Source organism: Manis pentadactyla, chromosome 2 (genome assembly GCF_030020395.1).
Source record: "Manis pentadactyla isolate mManPen7 chromosome 2, mManPen7.hap1, whole genome shotgun sequence".
NCBI lineage: Eukaryota > Metazoa > Chordata > Mammalia > Pholidota > Manidae > Manis > Manis pentadactyla.
Window position 1 is genome coordinate 154,196,080 of NC_080020.1, and position 19,406 is coordinate 154,215,485.

The 19,406-nt window shown below is 35.0% G+C and overlaps 1 protein-coding gene and 1 pseudogene across 1 annotated transcript in view; one reads left to right on the forward strand and one right to left on the reverse strand.

The window, feature by feature from the left end:
- The window catches only part of LOC118909530 (girdin-like), a 95,003-nt gene that overhangs the window by 36,913 nt on the left and 38,684 nt on the right, over positions 1 to 19,406 (forward strand). Inside the window, 4 exon segments of the mRNA XM_057496962.1 lie at positions 3,973 to 4,056; positions 5,313 to 5,332; positions 5,334 to 5,451; positions 12,363 to 12,520. Of these exon segments, the coding sequence (XP_057352945.1) occupies positions 3,973 to 4,056; positions 5,313 to 5,332; positions 5,334 to 5,451; positions 12,363 to 12,520 (380 nt within the window).
- LOC130679712 (sushi repeat-containing protein SRPX-like) lies at positions 8,089 to 9,244 on the reverse strand (annotated as a pseudogene).

Genomic DNA, 19,406 nt, shown 5'->3' on the forward strand with positions numbered 1-19,406 from the left:
TTCCCTCCAGAATCTTTTTTAGTGGGTAACACAAGTTTCCTGAACCACTTCTGAGCAGCTAGAATTTTCAGAGCTGTATGGCCCTGCATCCCCACTATGAGGTAGTTGAGAGATTCCCACACAAATTCATCCCACACAAAAGGAAGAATTTTGCAGTGTATGTTGTTTGGAGATTTCTCTTCTGAGACCAAGTCTTGGAATTCACCCCTTTTCAGCAGAACTTAGGTTTTATATCCGCAAATAACCTCTGGCTATTCAGTATCCAAAAATATTTATTTTGGACTTTGGCCAGGTTCCATTAGTGCTTGAAAGTAACTGAGTGTCAAATGTGGTTGAAATTAAAATTTTGACCTTAATGTGTGCCCTCACAAGCAATTCTGACATTAGTATTTGATTCCAAAAACCAGTTTCAAACTTGGTCAGCTTGAGGGCTACAATCTATTGTTTTCCTATCGATTTTCTGTAAAGCATGTTAAAAATTAGCATTTTGAAACATTAATTATTGTATTACATTTTGGGGAGATAAAACAATCTATAACTTCTAGCTGAGGCATTTCTGTTTCCAAAAATATGTGAAAATAACAAATGTAGCTTAACTTAAAGAGGTAATTTATTTGCTGATATTTTTTAAATTTTTATTATTTTTTTAGTCATGGAAAAATATACGTAACATAAAATTACCATTTTAACCAATATTTACAGTTCACTAGCACTAAGTACATTCACAGTATCATGCAACCATCATCACTATCCATCAACAGAACTTTCTCTTCTTCCAAAACTGAAATTCTATACCTACTGAATAGTAACTCTCCATCCCTTTTGCTCCCAGCCTTTAACAGTCACCATTCCACTTTCTGTCTCTATGAATTTGACTGCTCTAGGACCTCACCTAAGTGGAATCCTATACTATCTGTCCTTTTGTAAATGGACCCTTAGTATAATCTCTTTAAGATTCACTCAATTTGTGAAATGTGTCATAATTTCCTTTTCAAGAGTAAATAATATTCCATTGTGCATATATACCACATTTTGTTTCTTCATTCATCCATTGATGGACCCTTGGGTTGCTTCTGTTTTTTGGCTACTGTGAATAATGCTGCTATGAACATGGGTGCACAAATAGCACAAGCTCCTGCTTTCTATTCTTTTGCTATGTATTCAGAAGGGGAACTGCTGTATCATATGGTAGTTCTCTTTATAATTTTTTTAGCAACTGCTACTGTTTTCCATAGTATCTGTACCACTTCAAATTCGAAGCAATACACAAGGGTTCCAACTTCTCCACATCCTCTCCAACATTTATTTTCTGGGTTTTTTTTTTTTTGTAATAGCCATCTTTTAAGGAGAGAATTTTAGTTTCCCTTTATTAATTTATTGTGGCTTATTTTTGGTGTTACTTAGATAGAACTATGATCTGTTTAGTGATTGATGTTTTTATTATTGAAAGGACTGTAATGTATTCCTTGCTTTATTATTTTCAGTATCTTGTTTTGGGTATTCCTTCCTCTATTTTAGTGTAATTTTTCCACATAAGTCTGTCTTCTTCCTTTAAGAAATGAAAGCACTGAGAGTACCAAGTGAATATGAGGAATTTGAGGAATAATGTACTAAGAACTTAAACTTTCTGCTGGAAGAAAGTCAATTTCAGGGTTAATGCAATTCTCCTTCCCACACCTTGCCACCCAAATAATTTTTTTGTTCTTTTCCTGTATTCCAGTGTCCGTATATACTCTTGGAATATCATGGTATTTTGCAGGCTTAGGAATCCGTTACTGTAATAGAGTTAGAAGTAACTTTAGTGCTCATAACCCTTGAAGAGCTGTATATACAGACAAAATAGAGCTTGCTTTTAAGTGGAAAAGATTTGCTGATGATTATTCAGTCTTCACCAGAGTCTTTATAGCTAAAAGTGAAACTACTTTTATGTCTTTTTTTAACACCAGACTTTTTTATGCTCTTGAACTAGGCTTGTTTGTACAATAGCCACTGAACATGTAGCTATTTAAATTAAAATTAACTACAGTCGAATAAAATTAAAATTCAACTTCTCAGAAATGTAGCACTAGCTACATTTTAAAACTCAGTAGCCACATGTAGCTAGTAATTACAGTATGTGACAACACTGGTATAAAACGTGGTCTGATGATTTAACTTCAAAGTTTGAATCTTCTCCCATTCTCTTGTCCATCTTTTAATAGTCTTTCTTTTTTCTATCTTTCAAGATCCTATAAACTTCATCCTGTATTCTTTAAGAAAACCTATTTATAAAGCATTTTCAGAATTCTTACAACATTTAAAACATTTACAGTTTGAACAAAGATGAAGTTTAGTAGAAATTGTGGGTATTTTAAGGGTAAAGGAAGAATTATTACTGATTTGTGTTGGTACTGTGTTAGAGGTTGAGCTCCTAAAGATAGTTTAAGTAAAGAGACAATGGCTATGGGGCTTAGAAAAGGGAAGTTATATGTGTTTAGTTTAAACTGAAGTCAAAGATATGACAATTGAATTGGAGGACCCTTCAATGATTCAGTCTTAACCATGCCATTTTTATATGCTCATTGGCTCAGAAACTATGCATAAGTCAACATTTTTGGAAGCATTAAATTTAGAAATTGGGGTTATCATACCTAAAAGGTTAGTTTTTCTGTATACTACAAATATACTGTCAGAAAGTCATTCTTAATTATTTTCATTAGGCCTGTCAAATATTATTTACTGGACAAAAAAAATTTTTGTTTTAAAAATCCATAATTTTCATCCCATTTCCCCCAAACTTCTGACTTTCTAGTCACAGCTGGGAAATGTACATTCCTAGTAACTTAATTTTAAATATTATTATATCATCCTAATAATTGTGTTTTTACAACATAGATATGAAACTTTTTGCACTGATGGGAGGGAATGTGTTTGATTAAGCTGAATTGTATGGCAATAGAAACAGAATGTTATGATTTGATGTAATGTGTAGAGTATAAATCAGAACCTTGCTAAATATCTTGATTAGAGAGCCAGTTTTTCTTTTTTGACTATATTGTCTTCACTAGTAGTTCAGAAATTGGCTCAGGAGATGCAGCTAAGCTAGACAAGGCAATGCTGTCTATTTTGTATGCACTTCTCTTTTGGTAACTGCAAGAATACAGTTATACTAGCAGTTGGATTGCAGTGGAAGAGATGCGGACAGGAGGCAGAGATTAAGATGCATGTTAAATATTTATTCAATACTGATTGGAAAAAAAGGGATTATATTTGCATTGTAATATTTTTAATTGATTTAAAGCTCTCTAAACGTTACACAATAAAGAATGCTGCCTTTATTCTGCATGATATATATGTACTTATATATGCATTCTTAAATTTTGCCCCTGGTAACTTTATGTAATGGTAGAAACAAATTAAACATTTGTTGTATTACCTTCTAAATGTTGAACTGGGCCTCAGAAGTAGGTCTTTTATTAAGATTGATAGGATGAAGATGTGAGAATGAATTGTAAGCTTAAAATAAAAATTGCTTAAATTTTTTTTCCAAGAAGAAAGGATGTGTTGTTTGATGATAGCCAAAGACTGAGCATTTTGGCTGTATTCCGAATTCTGCCACTGACTCACTGTGTTTTTTGACAGTAACCCACCCTCCCTGAAACAAGTTCTTGATTCTTTACTTCTGTTTGTAACGTTAGCATAATAATAATACTGTATTGACCTCAGATAGGTTGTGTAATGGTTTCCCACTTTAGTACTTCGCAGCATAAAAATAGTATGGATTTTCAGTGCCTTGCTTTTTAAATAAATATTTCTGAATTCGTATCTTTTTATTAGGTATGTACATTAAAGACCATTTAAATACAAAGTAAAACAAACCCTCATTGTACTGTTCAAACATAGCCAGGCTTTTTGACCTGATGAGTTTTAGCTAAAGCTTATTAAGGACTTCATCTGTTAAGTGTGAATGATGGTTTTATTCATTTCTTTTAGTGTCAGAAAAAAGAAGAATTTATTGGAAGAATTCAAGGCTTAAATTTTGACACAAAAGCAGCAGTTGCTGCCCATATTCAAGAGGTAATATAACCTGCATACAATTTTTATGTACTTTTTATGAAGCCTGTGGTGTATTTGAATATGTCCCAAAATACTCAAAGAATAAGCATGAACACATGAAGGTCAAATCCTGATGAACTCTGCTTTTAGGCATTTTGTTTTCCTCTTGTCAGAAATAGTTTCTTAAATGAATTATCTTATATATTCTTATATATGGCACAGTGCTTAACTACAGATGTACTGTGCTAGGGACATAGGCACAAAGTGTTAATTTGATGAAGTATATGTCTTTGTTAGCACAGAGTGAGTAGTGTAGTAAATGGAAGCAGCAGAAAGTGGATCACTTCCTGTAATTCAAAACTAAAGTGAGGTAAGGTAAGATAACAACCTTAGTATTATGTTCTTCTAGTGATTTTCTTTTGAATGAATATTCAGCATAATTTTTGTTGAAAATATTACTAGAATAATAAATTCCTTAGTGATTTTACTATCCATATAAAACTTCAATCTAGGACATACTGTGCAATGTCAAATAATTAAAGTTAAGATAATTCATTTGTTAAGATGGATTTTAAAAGCTGCCATTTCTGCCTCTATCGAGTGATAGGCTTTTAATCTTGCATGCTTAACAAGACTTTAGAACTAGAGCATATGAGATTTTCCATGTTAAGCAGAAAAAGAACTGAAAAGGGAGGGGAGCAAATTTTTAAATGGTGAAAATAAATGGTAGTGTTTAAAAATATTATCTAAATGACTTTGTGTTCCATCTATCATCTTTTCTCATAGTTAACATTCACAGAGCCCAGCTTTCTTCTCTGTAATATTGTTGTCACCAGTAAGCACATTAGTACTCTATAAAATACAGTTTAATTGGTTTTGGTTTATGTATGTGTGAATATATATATGCACATACATATATGTTTGTTTTTGCTAGCTTTGTGGTTTGTATTTTATTTTGAATAAATGCTAAGTATTGCAAGTTATGAAATTTGCCACCATTCTTGAAAGTGTTATTCTTTCTGTTTATTATAAAAGTTAAAGGAAAATATTAGAATCATGGTGAGAAATGGAAAATAAGAAATAAGTATTTTACTAAAATAGCTTTTCCATTCTTAAAAATCTTTTTCATATTTTAATATATAAGTATGAATTTTATTATATAAACATGAATACATAAATATGAATATTATATATCTCAACAAATATTGTACTAAAATGAAACCAGTTTTTAAGTATTAGCCATTTTTTAATTGTTTAATTGGTTTGCTTTCCTAAAGGTAATCAATAATCAGGAGAATGTTTGATCTTCGGTGGATGGAAGAGACTGATATGTCTCAGGAGGAACTAGAACCACTCTTGAAAAATATGGCATTGCATCTAAAAAGACTTATAGATGAAAGAAATGAACATTCAGAGGTTTGTGGGTTTCTTTCAATGTATTATAAAAGTTTGCTTTCCAAAAAAGGAAAAAAGTAGCTTCAGAGAGTGTTTAGAATTGATACTCTGTTGCTTAGGGACAGTAATAAAGTACTGTATGTCTTTTTTTGTGCAACACAGGAACTAGAAAGGATGTATAAAATCCCCAAATTGCTAGTAAGCAGATTGCAGTTAGGTTTTCTTTTCTCCTTCCTTTTAAATTGTTATTCTGATTTTCGTCCTGTATGTTTTTGCAGTCATCTCCATAGCTCTGGCAGTAGTACAAAAATGTGAAACTGAAAATATTGTTGATCTAGATGGAGAAATCATTGCCTTGAAGCATAAGAATCAACTTACAGTTATCTTAGTTTTATTGCCACATTTTGAGTTTAGAAAAATAAGTGTTAATGAAAGGAGAATAACAGGTGTTCTGAATAAAACGTCCCACGAAATATTTCAAATTTCTGTAGTCAGTATAATGACGTGTGATTTTTAAAAAAAGAATTATTATACCCTCCTTTAAGAGAGTACTTTGCTTTTATTTTTCTTAGATGTATTTATTTATTTATTTATTTTGGTATCATTCATCTACAATTACATGAGGAACATTATGTTTACTAGACTCCCCTCATCACCAAGTATCCCCCACAAACCCCATTACATTCACTGTCCATCAGTGTAGTAAGATGCTGTAGAATCACTACTTGTCTTCTTTTTGCTGTACAGCCCTGTCCGTGCCCACCTCCCACATTGTACATGCTAATCGTAATGCCACCTTTCTTTTTTCTCCCCTCTGATCCTTCCCTTCCCACCCATCTTCCCCAGTCCCTTTCCCTTTGGTAACTGTTAGTCCATTCTTGGGTTCTGTGATTCTGCTACAGTTTTGTTCCTTCATTTTTTTCTTTGTTCTTATACTCCACATATGAGTGAAATCATTTGGTACTTGTCTTTCTCTGCGTGGCTTATTTCACTGAGCATAATACCCTCTAGCTCCATCCATGTTGTTGCAAATGGTAGGATTTGTTTTCTTCTTATGGCTGAATAATATTCCATTGTGTATATGTACCACCTCTTCTTTATCCATTCATCTACTGAAGGACACTTAGGTTGCTTCTATTTCTTGGATATTGTAAATAAAGCTGCGATAAACATAGGGGTGCATCTGTCTTTTTCAAACTGGGCTGCTACATTCTTAGGGTAAATTCCTAGAAGTGGAATTCCTGGGTCAAATGGTATTTCTATTTTGAGCATTTTGAGGAACCTCCATACTGCTTTCCACAATGGTTGAACTAGTTTACATTCCCAGAGAGTACTTTGCTTTTTAAGGAGAACAAAATTACACAGATTTTTTTGCCTGCCCACTCTGAAAGCAGCTTATAATTTTTAGAGGAGTCTAGACTTTGTTGCAAATGATGCTGAGTAATGTTTTCTTAATAGCTGACCAGAGTACTCTGCCTTTCAGGAGAATGTGTTGCTTTGATCAGATGTTCCATTTACATGGGAGAGGCAGTTTTGAGCTTATTTATAGAAAATTTGTTCACTCGTTGGACTAACGAAAGACTACATCAAAGAAATTCCTAAAGATTTTTATTTTCTGAACCAAAACTCTGTGTTGCTATACAGTGTATTCATTTCTGATAAGAATTTTCAGTTTTATTCGCACATTAAAAGAGAAAAAGTATAGGAAATAAGTAAATATTTTAGAGCAACAATTAAATTTTAAAAAAATCTGAGACACTGAGACTGAAGAAAGAAAACAGTGAACTAAAAAGTATCCTGAGTATATATCAAACTTATTCTGAGGTACTTAGATCATTTCATTTTCAATATGAATTTTGAATCATATTTGCTGTATATATATATACTGAATATACTGTATAGTCTTTTAGTATTAGTGCATTTTACTGCTTTATCAATTCTCTAGAACATTCTTTGTTCTAGAGCATTTTGATAAGGTGTCCTCCAACTTCTGAGGAATTATTTCTAAAAATCTATACTTTATAGTTTCATGTAACTGGTGGATATGTATAAATTGACCTCACATGAAATGATTAATATGGGGTGAAGGAAGACATTACTTTGGAGAAATGTGAACAAAATGCTTGTCATTACATAATCTGTGTCAAAATATAAAAACAGAGTGATGAAAAACCTTTTAAAATCTATTATATTGACTGATTAAGAACATTTTAAATGAATTTGTTTTTCTAACAAGAAAAAAGAAGTCACATTCTCATATCACGTATCTGGAAAGCTAGTTTAAACCCAGTTTTCTGGGGGTAAAATTTTTTCAATTTGGTTGCCAGTGGAATAATTAGAAAAGATAATGTAAGATAATTGTGAAAAATATTAGACAAATGTAAATATAATTCTCCATCATTCTGTTGGATTGAAACAAGCTGTTTATATATTCCCTTTAACTTTTTTTGACTTTTTTCTCCAAAACATTTCATTAATAAAAATTTTATGTAAAAAGCAAAATAGAAAAAAGTTATATATGTCACACTGATAACACCAGCAAAGATGGAATAAGGAAAGAAAGAGTAGCTACCATATTTATATCATTTTTGGGAACACTTCAAAGTACAAAAAGCATTATGCTAATTTTTAAGTACAAAGAAGGCTTATAAAATAGACTTAAAACTTATAAATAAAAATCTGTATATCAAAGATTTTCAAGGCCTTTCTGTGTACATAGCACCATGTAGAAAGAAAAGTGGAACTCCCAAGTGTTTCAGATAGGGTGTTACAGATTTGGCCCATTTCAGCTTGTAGGACCATCCCCTCTTTCTCAAGGGGAAAGCCTCAGTCAAGTTGAAGAGAGTCATAGGGTTCACCAGAGAGACCTTATGCTCCTTGTCTGTGCTATCCTTATCCTCTAGCACCACACTGAAGGAGCAGAGTGGAATTTGCAGTAACAGCTTGAGCTGTAGCACTAGTGCTGGAGGCATAATCTTTGCTCCCATCCTGCTGGACATGCCTACCAGCTCCAGCACTGTGAGGTATCAAAGATCCAGGCCGTGCTGTCCTTGTTGTAGCATTCCCAGCTGCAGCCAGAAGAGGTTTCCAGCTATGGGTATGGACACCATGAGGACCCTCCTTTTCTGATAAAACTGATCCAGGAGTCAGAAAACTGCTATTCTGACACCCACATTGACATTCATGGCTGTACACGTGGGCTCTGTGCCAGACCAAGCCAGGTTGGACTGACAGACTTGGTCAGGGATACCCTGTAGTTCATAGCCAATAATGCAGAAGGTCTGTAGCAGTAGGACCCACAGGTGGGTCTGTAATTATGGCTGTTGCTGGAGCACTTTATGTAACCATTCTCTGGAGAGTTGAGTTTCTGCTAGTGTGTCTTCCTTGCAAATGCCCTTCTTCTTGGCCCTGTTATGAACTGTGTACTGGATCTTGTGGTCTTCTTGAAAATTCAAGTCTGGGAGGATGCCTTTTAGAATAACATCAGTTAAAATGTTGTCTGATATGTTTCTTCCCTCAGGAGTCTCCCTGGACACATGGACTGTCAGTTTATTTGGTTGCATTAGTGTGCATCCTTCACACTTGGGCATTTGATTCTAGGAGGTTCCTATGAACACAAGAGACTGGTCAACAGCTCCACCCTATCCATACACATGACTGCTTCCGCTTAAATATATTTCAACAAATAAATATTGAAGGTCTACTCCATACTCTATACAAACCTATAATGTGTACCCTGGTGAGCAGTAGTCGTCTCACTGGGAGTTAAAATAGGCACCATCTATGCACTTAAGAACCCTACATTTGCAGGCATGGCATGAGTGAGACGTCATTTTTCAGTCAGTATTGGCAACTGCAAGCTGCCCACTGGGGATGCTCTCTCTGTTTAGAACAGAGAGCCCTTTTTTTTCTGTCCTAATTGATCTTTTGTCTTAATTGTCTCTTCAATCTAGAAAGTATAGTTTGGTCACCCTGTTTTTATTTCTCTTCACTTTTTTAATCTGACTGCTGTAGAACAAGGGTCTTTTTAATCATCTCCTTTTATTAAGAACCAAATAGGAGAGCTTAATAAATTTAAGATCTCTTTATTATTGCTGTTTATTTTTTTGCCAAGCTTTATGTTACAAGGTTATCCAGTACTATCTTATCCATTGTATGCAATAATCCCATTTTATAGATGAGGATGTTCAAACTCAGAGAAGTTAAATAACTTATCAAGTCTAATTCCAATGCTTGTGTTCCTAACCATTATAATACCTTTGCCTAAATCCACCTTTACCTGAAACATATCTTTGATTATTTTCCTTAATGATGAGTGTGATTAAGTAGAATTATTAGGTCACCTGATTTTTGTTCTCAGCCTTGATATATCTTTTTGTGTTCATTCTAATGTATTAGTAAGCCCCTGTTTTTGCAAGGTCTTGTACTAAGAGTGCGTTGGAGCAACAAACTAACTTTCAAAAAGACGCATAGATTGTTACAATCCATTAGGGAAGTTATTTTAATAAAATAATTAACTAATAAAATTTTAAAAGTGATAATTACCAAATGAGACATCTATCTAAATACTGTAGGAATTTAAAGAAAGAAGATGTTATTTGCAACTGCTAGCAGAATGTCTAGGGTCAGAAGGACGAGAGGCAACTTATGAAATTAAAGTTATGCTTTAATACCATTTCCTCTCAGATTTTTTTGAAATGTTTGGAAGCTTTGTGCTCAAGAAACTGTCACCATTAGAAGTCAAAATGCTATGTAATTTTAGTTGAAAATACTTCTGGATACTCTTAATTCTTAGTACCAGGTTTCTTTCTTTTTTTATTTTTAAAAAATAGTTTGCTGTCCATAGTTTTTTCATAATCTGTTGGCATCTGGAAGCTCTCGATAATCTCTATTTCACTACTTAACTAAGCTCAAGTGGACTATGTGTCTTCAGTACTTCTCTTGAGTTTTCCATTTTGTGAGTCATTTAGTTAAATAATTATGAACAGCTCTTTTTGTGCCCACTACTATGCTGGATAAGAACATTTGCCAGGAACTGAGCAAGATTTCCAATAAAACAATTGATGGGCATTACAAAGAACATACTTGAAAATGGATGTCATGATCTGTATCAGTGCTGTGTATTTTTTTGTTTTTGTTTTTCTTATAGAGTTCTTTATCACCTTGGAGCAGGAATAGAAAAACTAATGATAGAAAAATAACATAGTGTTTTAGTCAAACTTAAATTTGAATTCCTGTTAACTACCATTAGATATGTGACTTTGATTATTTAATCTATATGAACCTCAGTTTCCTTATGTGTACAGACATAATATCTCTATTGCAGATTATAATATTGAATGAGCTCTTATAGGAAAATCCCCTAGCTAAGAGTTCTCTAAATATTCATTCCCTTTTCTTTGTTCCCCAATGTGATTTAGAGTCAAAGAATGGAATGATAGTATTACATTCAAAAGTAAGGGTGATACTTAAGGGCTAAATTGTAGTTCCAGGCTACGTAGGAACTCTGCAGTAAAAGAATAATCTTTTTGAGTGGGCAAAAAGCAGGGAATTGAGTGATTAAAGGTTTAGGATAGATACATTGACTTGGGAGTAATGCTAGTAGGAAACATGGCACAAAAGGGGAATGGTTCTCTCATGGAGAAACCTCTATTTAATGAATAGCGAGTGGATGTGGAGTTGTAGAGAGAAAAGGGACTGGGAAGCCACTCTCTGTGGTTTATTAGTAGGCATACTGGAATCTGTAAAAGCAATAGTTGGACAGACCTTGATTCAGGTGCTGAAAAAAAACCCAAAGGATAAAGAAATGAATTGTGATGAGTAGTTAAAAAAAAGAAAAGTAATGATTTAGTGAGAGCATTATAAGACTTGGTGATGAGAAGCAAAGTGAGGATTGTGATTTCATGGTCCCAAGGTGGTATTCCCACCCATTCTGGAGCAGGACAGTTGAAGTTGCTATTGAAGACAATTTCTGTTTGCCTGAGAAGTTTGAAAGAAAACCTGAGAAATTAGTTTAGAATAAAGAGAGTTTTCAAAAAGAGGAAAATTAGAGGAGAATATGATTGAATGAAGTCCATGTAGGTTAAATAGCCCTTTAAAATTAAAGTTCAGTTCTAGGATAAATAGAAGGAGATTTGTGTCCCATAAGGGTCTTTAAACAAAGAAATAAAAGTAGCATTGACATGGGAAGCAGATTGGACCAGTACTGTAAGAGGAGAGCATAGGATATGGAGTCAAGAGACTGGCCTAGAGTCTTGGCATTGCTTGCTACTAGCTTGTGTGATCATAAGCAAATCAATTCCTGTGACTCAGTTACCTTACTTGCAGAATTAAGAAATTGAACTAAACTTCTGAGGTCCTATTAGGTCCCTGTCAGGCCCCTGTTAGGTCAGTTCTAGAGCATTGTCCAGTTCTGCAGTGATGGCAAGATTGTATTTCTGCTCTATGCAGTACGGTAACTACTTTATATATGGCCATTGTGCACTTGAAAGGTGGCTAGCATGACAAGGGAACCTTGTCTTTAACTTGAAAAGATTTTAATTAAATAGCTACTTGTGCTATTGGCTACAATATTGGCCAGCACAGTTGTAGACATATCACTCTTGGGTTAATTTTTTTTCTATGTCATTTTCCTATGCCTTTCCAACATTGCTATCGGAATCATTACTTTTATCACAATTGATTTCTTAAAAGAACTAGGAAGGAAAAAAATAGTAAGTTGTCTTCTAGTATTGTCAACTAAATAGCTTATCCATGAACTGTTGAATGAAACTTTTAAAAATGAGAACTACGTATCACAAAGTTAAGATATTTTTTGACCAATGAGTTGTTTTTCACATTGTAGTACAGTACTACATGCAGTGAATCATGTTGATGTTCTCATAACCTAGAATACTAAAAGTGAATCTGTGTTTATTTCTGTATTTCCTTAGACTATCATAGAACTCTCTGAAGAGCAAGATGGTCTTCACTTTCTACCCCATGCCTGTCCATCTGTACAGTCACCCTGTAGTTCTCCAGGCATGAAGCAAACAGAAAGTCGACAACTGGCAGACGCTAAAGCCAAGATAAGAAGGCTTAGGGACGAATTGTAAGTTGCTGATTTTCAAGTTTCATTGAATTTATATGGTCACAGAGTTGACCTAAGTAATGTTTATAGACCTATGGCATATACAGCAATGGTTCCCATTGACTAGCCTGTGTCAGAGTTTTACTAGTATTTGTCAAAATGAGAAAAATAAGGAAACTGGCATAAGGATTTCCTGACGCTTAATCTTACCAGTCTAAAGTATGTCCTTTATTCTGGATTTTTGTCCTTCCTATGTTTCTAGTTTTAAAATATCCTGTCATTTATAAAATAATGTTCTTCCTTGGTATTTTGGGGTCTTCTTAATTTTTTTTATTTTAACATCCCATGAAATCCAAAATACTAGCATCCACCAAACCAGATCAACAAGTCTAGCTCTTAAAATTAATGTTATAAAAGACTAAATTGTTAGCATAAAGTATTACAAAAAATTTATATTGTGTATGTATTCTCTGCACTGAGTAATGGGAATGCTTGAGTCATGTACTTAGAAATGGTAAATACTCAGATTGGTTAGTGCTGATGAAATTATATTTATTTAATCTTCAAAGATCATTATAGAAAAGTCAGTATAAATGTCACATAGGCATTCCTTGGTGAAGAAAATGTCGAGGCATACCTCATTCTATTGCTCTTTAATTGCGTACTTGGCTTTACTGCGCACACAGATACTGCATTCTTTACAATTTGAAGGTTTGTGGCAATCCTGTGTCAAGTAAGTCTATCGGTGCCATTTTCCAAAACCATTTGCTCACTTCATGTTTGTGTCACATTTTGGAAATTCTCACAATATTTCAACTTTTTCATTATTTTTAAGTTCGTTATGGTGATCTGTGATCGGTGATCTTTAAGGCTACTGTAATTGTTTTGGGGTACCAAAACACACCCCAAAGTTAATCCATAAGTGTTGTGCATGTTCTGATTGCTCTAACAACTGGCCATTCCCGTCTCTCTCCATGTTCTCGGGCCTCCCTGTTCCCCGAGACACAACAATATTGAAATTAGGCCAGTTAATAACCCTACGATGGGCTCTAAAGTGTTCAAGTGAAAGGAAGAGTTGCACATCTCTCACTTTAAATCAAAAGCTAGAAATGGTTAAGCTTAGCGAGGAAGGCATGTCAACAACCGAGGCAGGCTGAAAGCTAGGCCTCTTGCGGCAGTTAGCCAGGTTGTGAACGCAAAGGAAGAGTTCTTGAAGGATATTAAAAGCACTACTCTGGTTAACCCATGGATGAAAAGAAAGTGGAACAGCCTTACTGCTGATCTGGAGAAAGGTTTAGTGGTCTGGATAGAAGACCAAACCAGCCGCCACATTCCTTAAAGCCAAAGCCTCATCCAGAGCAAGGCCCTAACTATCTTCAATTCTATAAAGGCTGAGAGAGGTAAGGAAGGGGCAGAAGAAAAGTTTGAAGCTAGCAGAGGTTGGTTCTTAAGGTTTTAGGAAGGGAGCTGTCTCCAAAACACATCTAAGTGCAGGTGAAGCAGCAAGTGCTGACTCAGAAGCTGCAACAAGTTATCCAGAAGATCTGGCTAAGGCAACTCTTGAAGGTGGCTGCACTGAGCAGTGGATTTTCAATGTAAACAGAACAGCCTTGTATTAGAAGAACTTGCCACCTTGGACTTCCATCCCTAGAAAGGAGAAGTCAAAGCCTGCCTTCAAAGCTTCAAAGGACAGGCTGGCTCTCTTGTTAGGGAGTAATGCAGCTGGTGACTTGAAGTTGAAGCCAGTGTTCATTGACCATTCTGAAAACGCTAGGGCCCTTAAGAATTATGCTAAGTCTACTCTACCTGTTCTCCATATATGGAACAACAAAGCCTGGATGACAGCATATCTGTTTACAGTATGGTTTACTGCATATATCAGGCCCATTGTTGAGAGTGACTGCTCAGAAAAAAGATTCCTTTCAAAACACTACTGCTCATTGGCAACGCACCTGCTCACCCAACAGCTCTGGTGGAGATGTGCAACAAGAGTAATGTGTTTGCGTGTCTGCTTACACAACAGCCATTCTGCAGCCCATGGATCAAGGAGTAATTCTGACTTGCAAGTCTTGTTATTTAAGAAATACATTTCATAAGGCTGTAGCTGCCATAGATAGATTCCTTTGATGGATCTGGCCAAAGTAAACCGAAAACCTGGAAAGTAATCACTATTCTAGATGCTATTAAGGACACTTGTGATTCGTGGAGGAAGCTCAAAATTGTCAATATTAACAGACTTTGGAAGAAGTTAACTCCAGCCTTCATGGATGACTTTGAGGGGTTCAAGACTCTGAGGAGGAAGTAACTGCAGATGTCGCAAAAACAGAAAGAGAACTAGAATTACAAGTGGAGCCAGGAAATGTGACTGAATGGCTGCAACCTCATGGTAAAACTTGAATGGATGAGGATTTCCGTCTTGTGGATGAGCAAAGAAAGGGGTTTCTTGAGATGCTATCCATTCCTGCTAAAGATGCTGTGAAGATTGTTGAAATGACAACAAACGGTTTAGACTACTACATAAACTGAGCTGATAAAGCAGCAGCGGAGTTTGAGAGGACTGACTCCAGCTTTGAAAGATGTTCCACTGTGGGTGGAATGCTAGTAAACAGCATAACACTCTCCAGAGAAACCAGCCACGAAAGGAAGAGTTTGTCAGTGTGGCGAACTTCATTGTTGTTTTAAGAAGTTGCCCCAGCCAGCCCAGCCTTCAGCAACTACCACCCTGAGCAGTCAGCAGCCAGCACCGTGGAGGCAAGAAGATGATAACTTGCTGAGAACTTGGGTGATGGTTAGCATTTTTTAGCAATAAGTATTTTAAAGTTAACATGTGTATATATTTTTAGACATAATGCTATTGCACACTATTAACTACAGTATAGTATAAACCTGACTTTTATATGCATTGGGAAAGCAAGAAATTCATTTGACTTGCTTTTTTGTGATATTCACTTTATTGTGATATTTGCTTCTTGGGGTGGTCTGGAACCAAACCTGCAGTATCTCTGAGCTATGCCTGTAAAGACATAACCAATCTCTAGTGGAGATTTTTTATTTTGCACTTCAAAAAGAACACAGGATTTTTGTGTTTGGAGTTTTTTTCTTTTTACCTTTTTTCTTGATGTTTTCTCCTAGATTTGGACTTCAGAGTATAGATTTAAATTTAAAGACACTATATAGTGATTAAGTTTATTTACTGATTATTTAAAACATTTGGTTTAAAAATCCGACTGAATATACAAGGTATTAAAAATGCAGAGTCTGTAGGAAAACTTGAAAACAAAAAGATACAGCTTTCATTGTGGATGTCCGTATTATTATGTACCTGTTGAAGTGAACACGCCCAGGATATTCTATAAACAGCTGCACCAGGGAAGTTGGAGGAGAGATTGCTGTTCTTAGTTTGACTGACAGTTAATGGATAGCCTAAACAGTGAACACTAGTTGTTTCCGTATAATTTAGCATAATCTTCTTCAGTATTTAATGTATGCAGTTAGAATTGCAGTGATGGCTGTGAACTCATTTAACATTTTGCACTATATTAAAATTTGATTTTTAAATAAAACTTACTTGGCCCTGGAGTATTTTAAAATTCCAAGCAACTTAGAGTGATTGATAAAATTGAGTGTCTCATATGCTGGTGGAAAAATGTAAATGAGGATTTTAAATGAGTAAAGAAATGTGCCAGATATAACAGGTATTCCCAGTAACTAACATTTTTTCAAATGCCATCTTTGTTATTCTCTGAAAATGCATTCCTTCATGGATTTCTTCTATTAACATTAGTTTTACGTATTTTTGTTGGGACAGATCTTTACAAAAGTGATAAGGTGTGGGAATCATGGTAGGTAAAAATAGTTCAGGTTGCCTTATACCTAATGGAAATAAGTAATTGTAATGAGAACATGCAATGGATAGCATAATTACTTATGGGTAGTACATTGTAATATAATTGCTTTTGATTTATTAATATACAGAGTAAAAGAATAATTTGTGAATTGGATGGAAGAATACGTAATTCCTTATAAATTTCACTGTTTGCATTAGTTAACATCAAAAACTTCATTTTTTTCTTCTTTTTTATTGAAATATAGTTGACATACAGTATTATAATGTTTTCAAGTATACAACATAGTTATTCAACAGTTGCTCACATTGTTAAATCCTCACCCCAACTAATGCAGTTACTGTCAACATAGAAAGATTTTACAGAATCATTGACTGTATTCTCCATGGTGCACTTCATCCCTGCAACCAACTTACATTATGATTTAGATTTTGTGCCTCATTATCTCTTTTACCTACCCATCCTAACCCCGCCTCCATGGTAACCACCAGGCACTTCTCAGTTATCAAAGACTTTCTTTAATAATTTTCTCTGCTTCCTTGTATCTAATGTATTCAGAGTTTTTATTTCACACAAATTATGTATTTTTTTAAATAGATTTCTTGAGATATAATTCAAAAATCAGAAAATTCATGTTTCTAATGTATACAATTGCATGATTTTTATAAAATTCATAGAGCTGGGCAACCATCACATACCATCTAATATCAAGTAATTTTTAACACCACACAAAGAAACTGCATACTCATTAGCAGCCATTCCCTGTCCCTTTTTACCCAAGGCTCTTGGGAACCATTAATCTACTTTCTAGTCCATGGATTTGCCTATTCTGGACATTTCATATAAATGAAATTATATACTATGTGGCCTTTTGTTACTGGCTTCTTTCACTTAGCATAATGTTGTCAAGGTTTGTCCTCATTCTAGCATGTTCCAGTACTTCATTCCTTTTTATGGCTGAATAATATTCCATTACATGGATAATATCACATTTTAGTTATCCATTTATGAGTTGTATGTTTGGATTGTTTCTCCTTCTTGGCTTTATAAAACAATGTTCCTATTATCATTCATATCCAAGTCTGTATGTGGGCATTTGTTTTCATTTATCTTGGTGGTTGTATACCAAGAAGGAGAAATGCTGTGTTATATGGTAGCTCTATGTTTAGCCTTTTGAGGAACTGTCAGACTGTCTGCACTATTTTACATTTGCACCAGCAATGTCTGAGGGCCTCAGTTTTTCCATAGCCTCACCAATACTTATATTATATTCCTTTTTGGTTACAGCCATGTTAGTAAGTGTGAAGTGATACCTCATTGTGGTTTTGAGTTGCATTTCCCTGATGACTAATGATGTGGAGCATCTTTTCCTGTACTTACTGGTCATATGTGCATCATCTTTGGAGAAATGTTTATTCAGTTCCTTTGCCCATTTTAAAATTGAATTTTGAGATAAACTTTTAATCAGTGAAGTTACATGAAACTGGAGTTATATAAGCAGTCCATATAGTCTGCAGTTGAAACCTAAAGGATTTTGGTCACTTCTGACTTGGCAGCGAAAAGGGAGGGTGTAAAGAAGTTTTCATAGAGATAGTCACATTTCAGCTTTAGTAGACATTAACTACGTTGAAAAAGCTTATTTGGGTGTTGTGAGCAGAAGGTGAAGTTGAAGATTTTCAATAAGATTTAAGGAGGGCAATGGCAAGAAGTGAAGTTGAAATGATGGAGTGAATACCAATGGAATATTATTCAGCCATAAAAAGAAAAGAAATCCTACTATTCACAACAACATGGATGGAGCTCGAGGGTATTATGCTCAGTGAAATAAGCCAGGAGGAGAAAGACAAGTATCAAATGATATCACTCATTTGTGGAGTATAACAATAAAGCAAAACTGAAGGAACAAAACAGTAGCAGACTCACAGACTCCAAGAAGGGACCAGTGGTTACCAAAGGGAAGGGGTTGGGGTGGAGAGGGTGGGAGAAGGGGATTAAGAGGCATTTTGATTAACATACATAATGTAGTGGGGGGGCATGGGGAAGGCAGTATAGCACAGAGAAGACAAGTAATCACTCTATAGCATCTTACTATGCTGATAGACAGTGACTGCAATGGGGTCAGGGCAGGGGGACTTGATAATATGGGTGAATGTTGAAACCACAGTGTTGTTCATGTGAAACCTTCATAAGATTGTGTATCAATGATATGTTAATTAAAAAAAGAGAGGGAGGAAGGGAAGGAAAGGAAGGAAATGTTGGAGGGAGTACATGGAGGGTCATATATGTAGTACTCAGAAGTTCAGACTTTAAATAGCAGGGACCAATTGAAGATTTTTTTGTGTAGGAGTGTAATATGATCTGATTTGTGTTTTACTAAAGACATACTAGTCTTAATAACTGATTCTTAGTGACTTTTTAGACTAAAAAAATTAATTCTGTTGACAATGTGAAGGTTGACTGAAGGGCAGTCCAGGCATATAGTGTAGGTCTGATGCAAAGTTGTAATAGTGAAGTTGTAGAGGAGGTAAGGGAGAAGGCAGGATCTTAGGTATAATTCCTGGTTTCTTACAATTGGTTTCTATTGGGATGGTGATGCCATTTAGTCAGATAGGGAACATAACAGGGAAGAAGAATAGTAAGGTAAAAGACAAATTTAGTTTTTGACATATTCAGTTTGAGGTACCTTTGATATATCTCCATGGAGATGATCCCTGGATGAGCGATTTGGAATTATTAGGATATACCTGATGCAGAATAAAAGCAGCATTGTGCATAGGAGTTGAACCTTGGGAGTGGTATGACTGCCCAGGAAGAACATGAAGAATGAGAAGAATGTGATCTGAAAAACACAATATAAAGGTGTTTAAGTGGTTAAGGGGAGACTTCACCATTTTTTAGCCACATTACTGTATTTCTTCACACATATTATTCAACCATATTATAGATGTATTCATACATCTGTCTCTGCATTACTCTGTCTCTTCATAAAAATGAAATTCTAATATGTACCCTGGAGAGAGGCTGCCTGTAGCCTATGATCAAGTGCATGAGCTTGAGAGGCA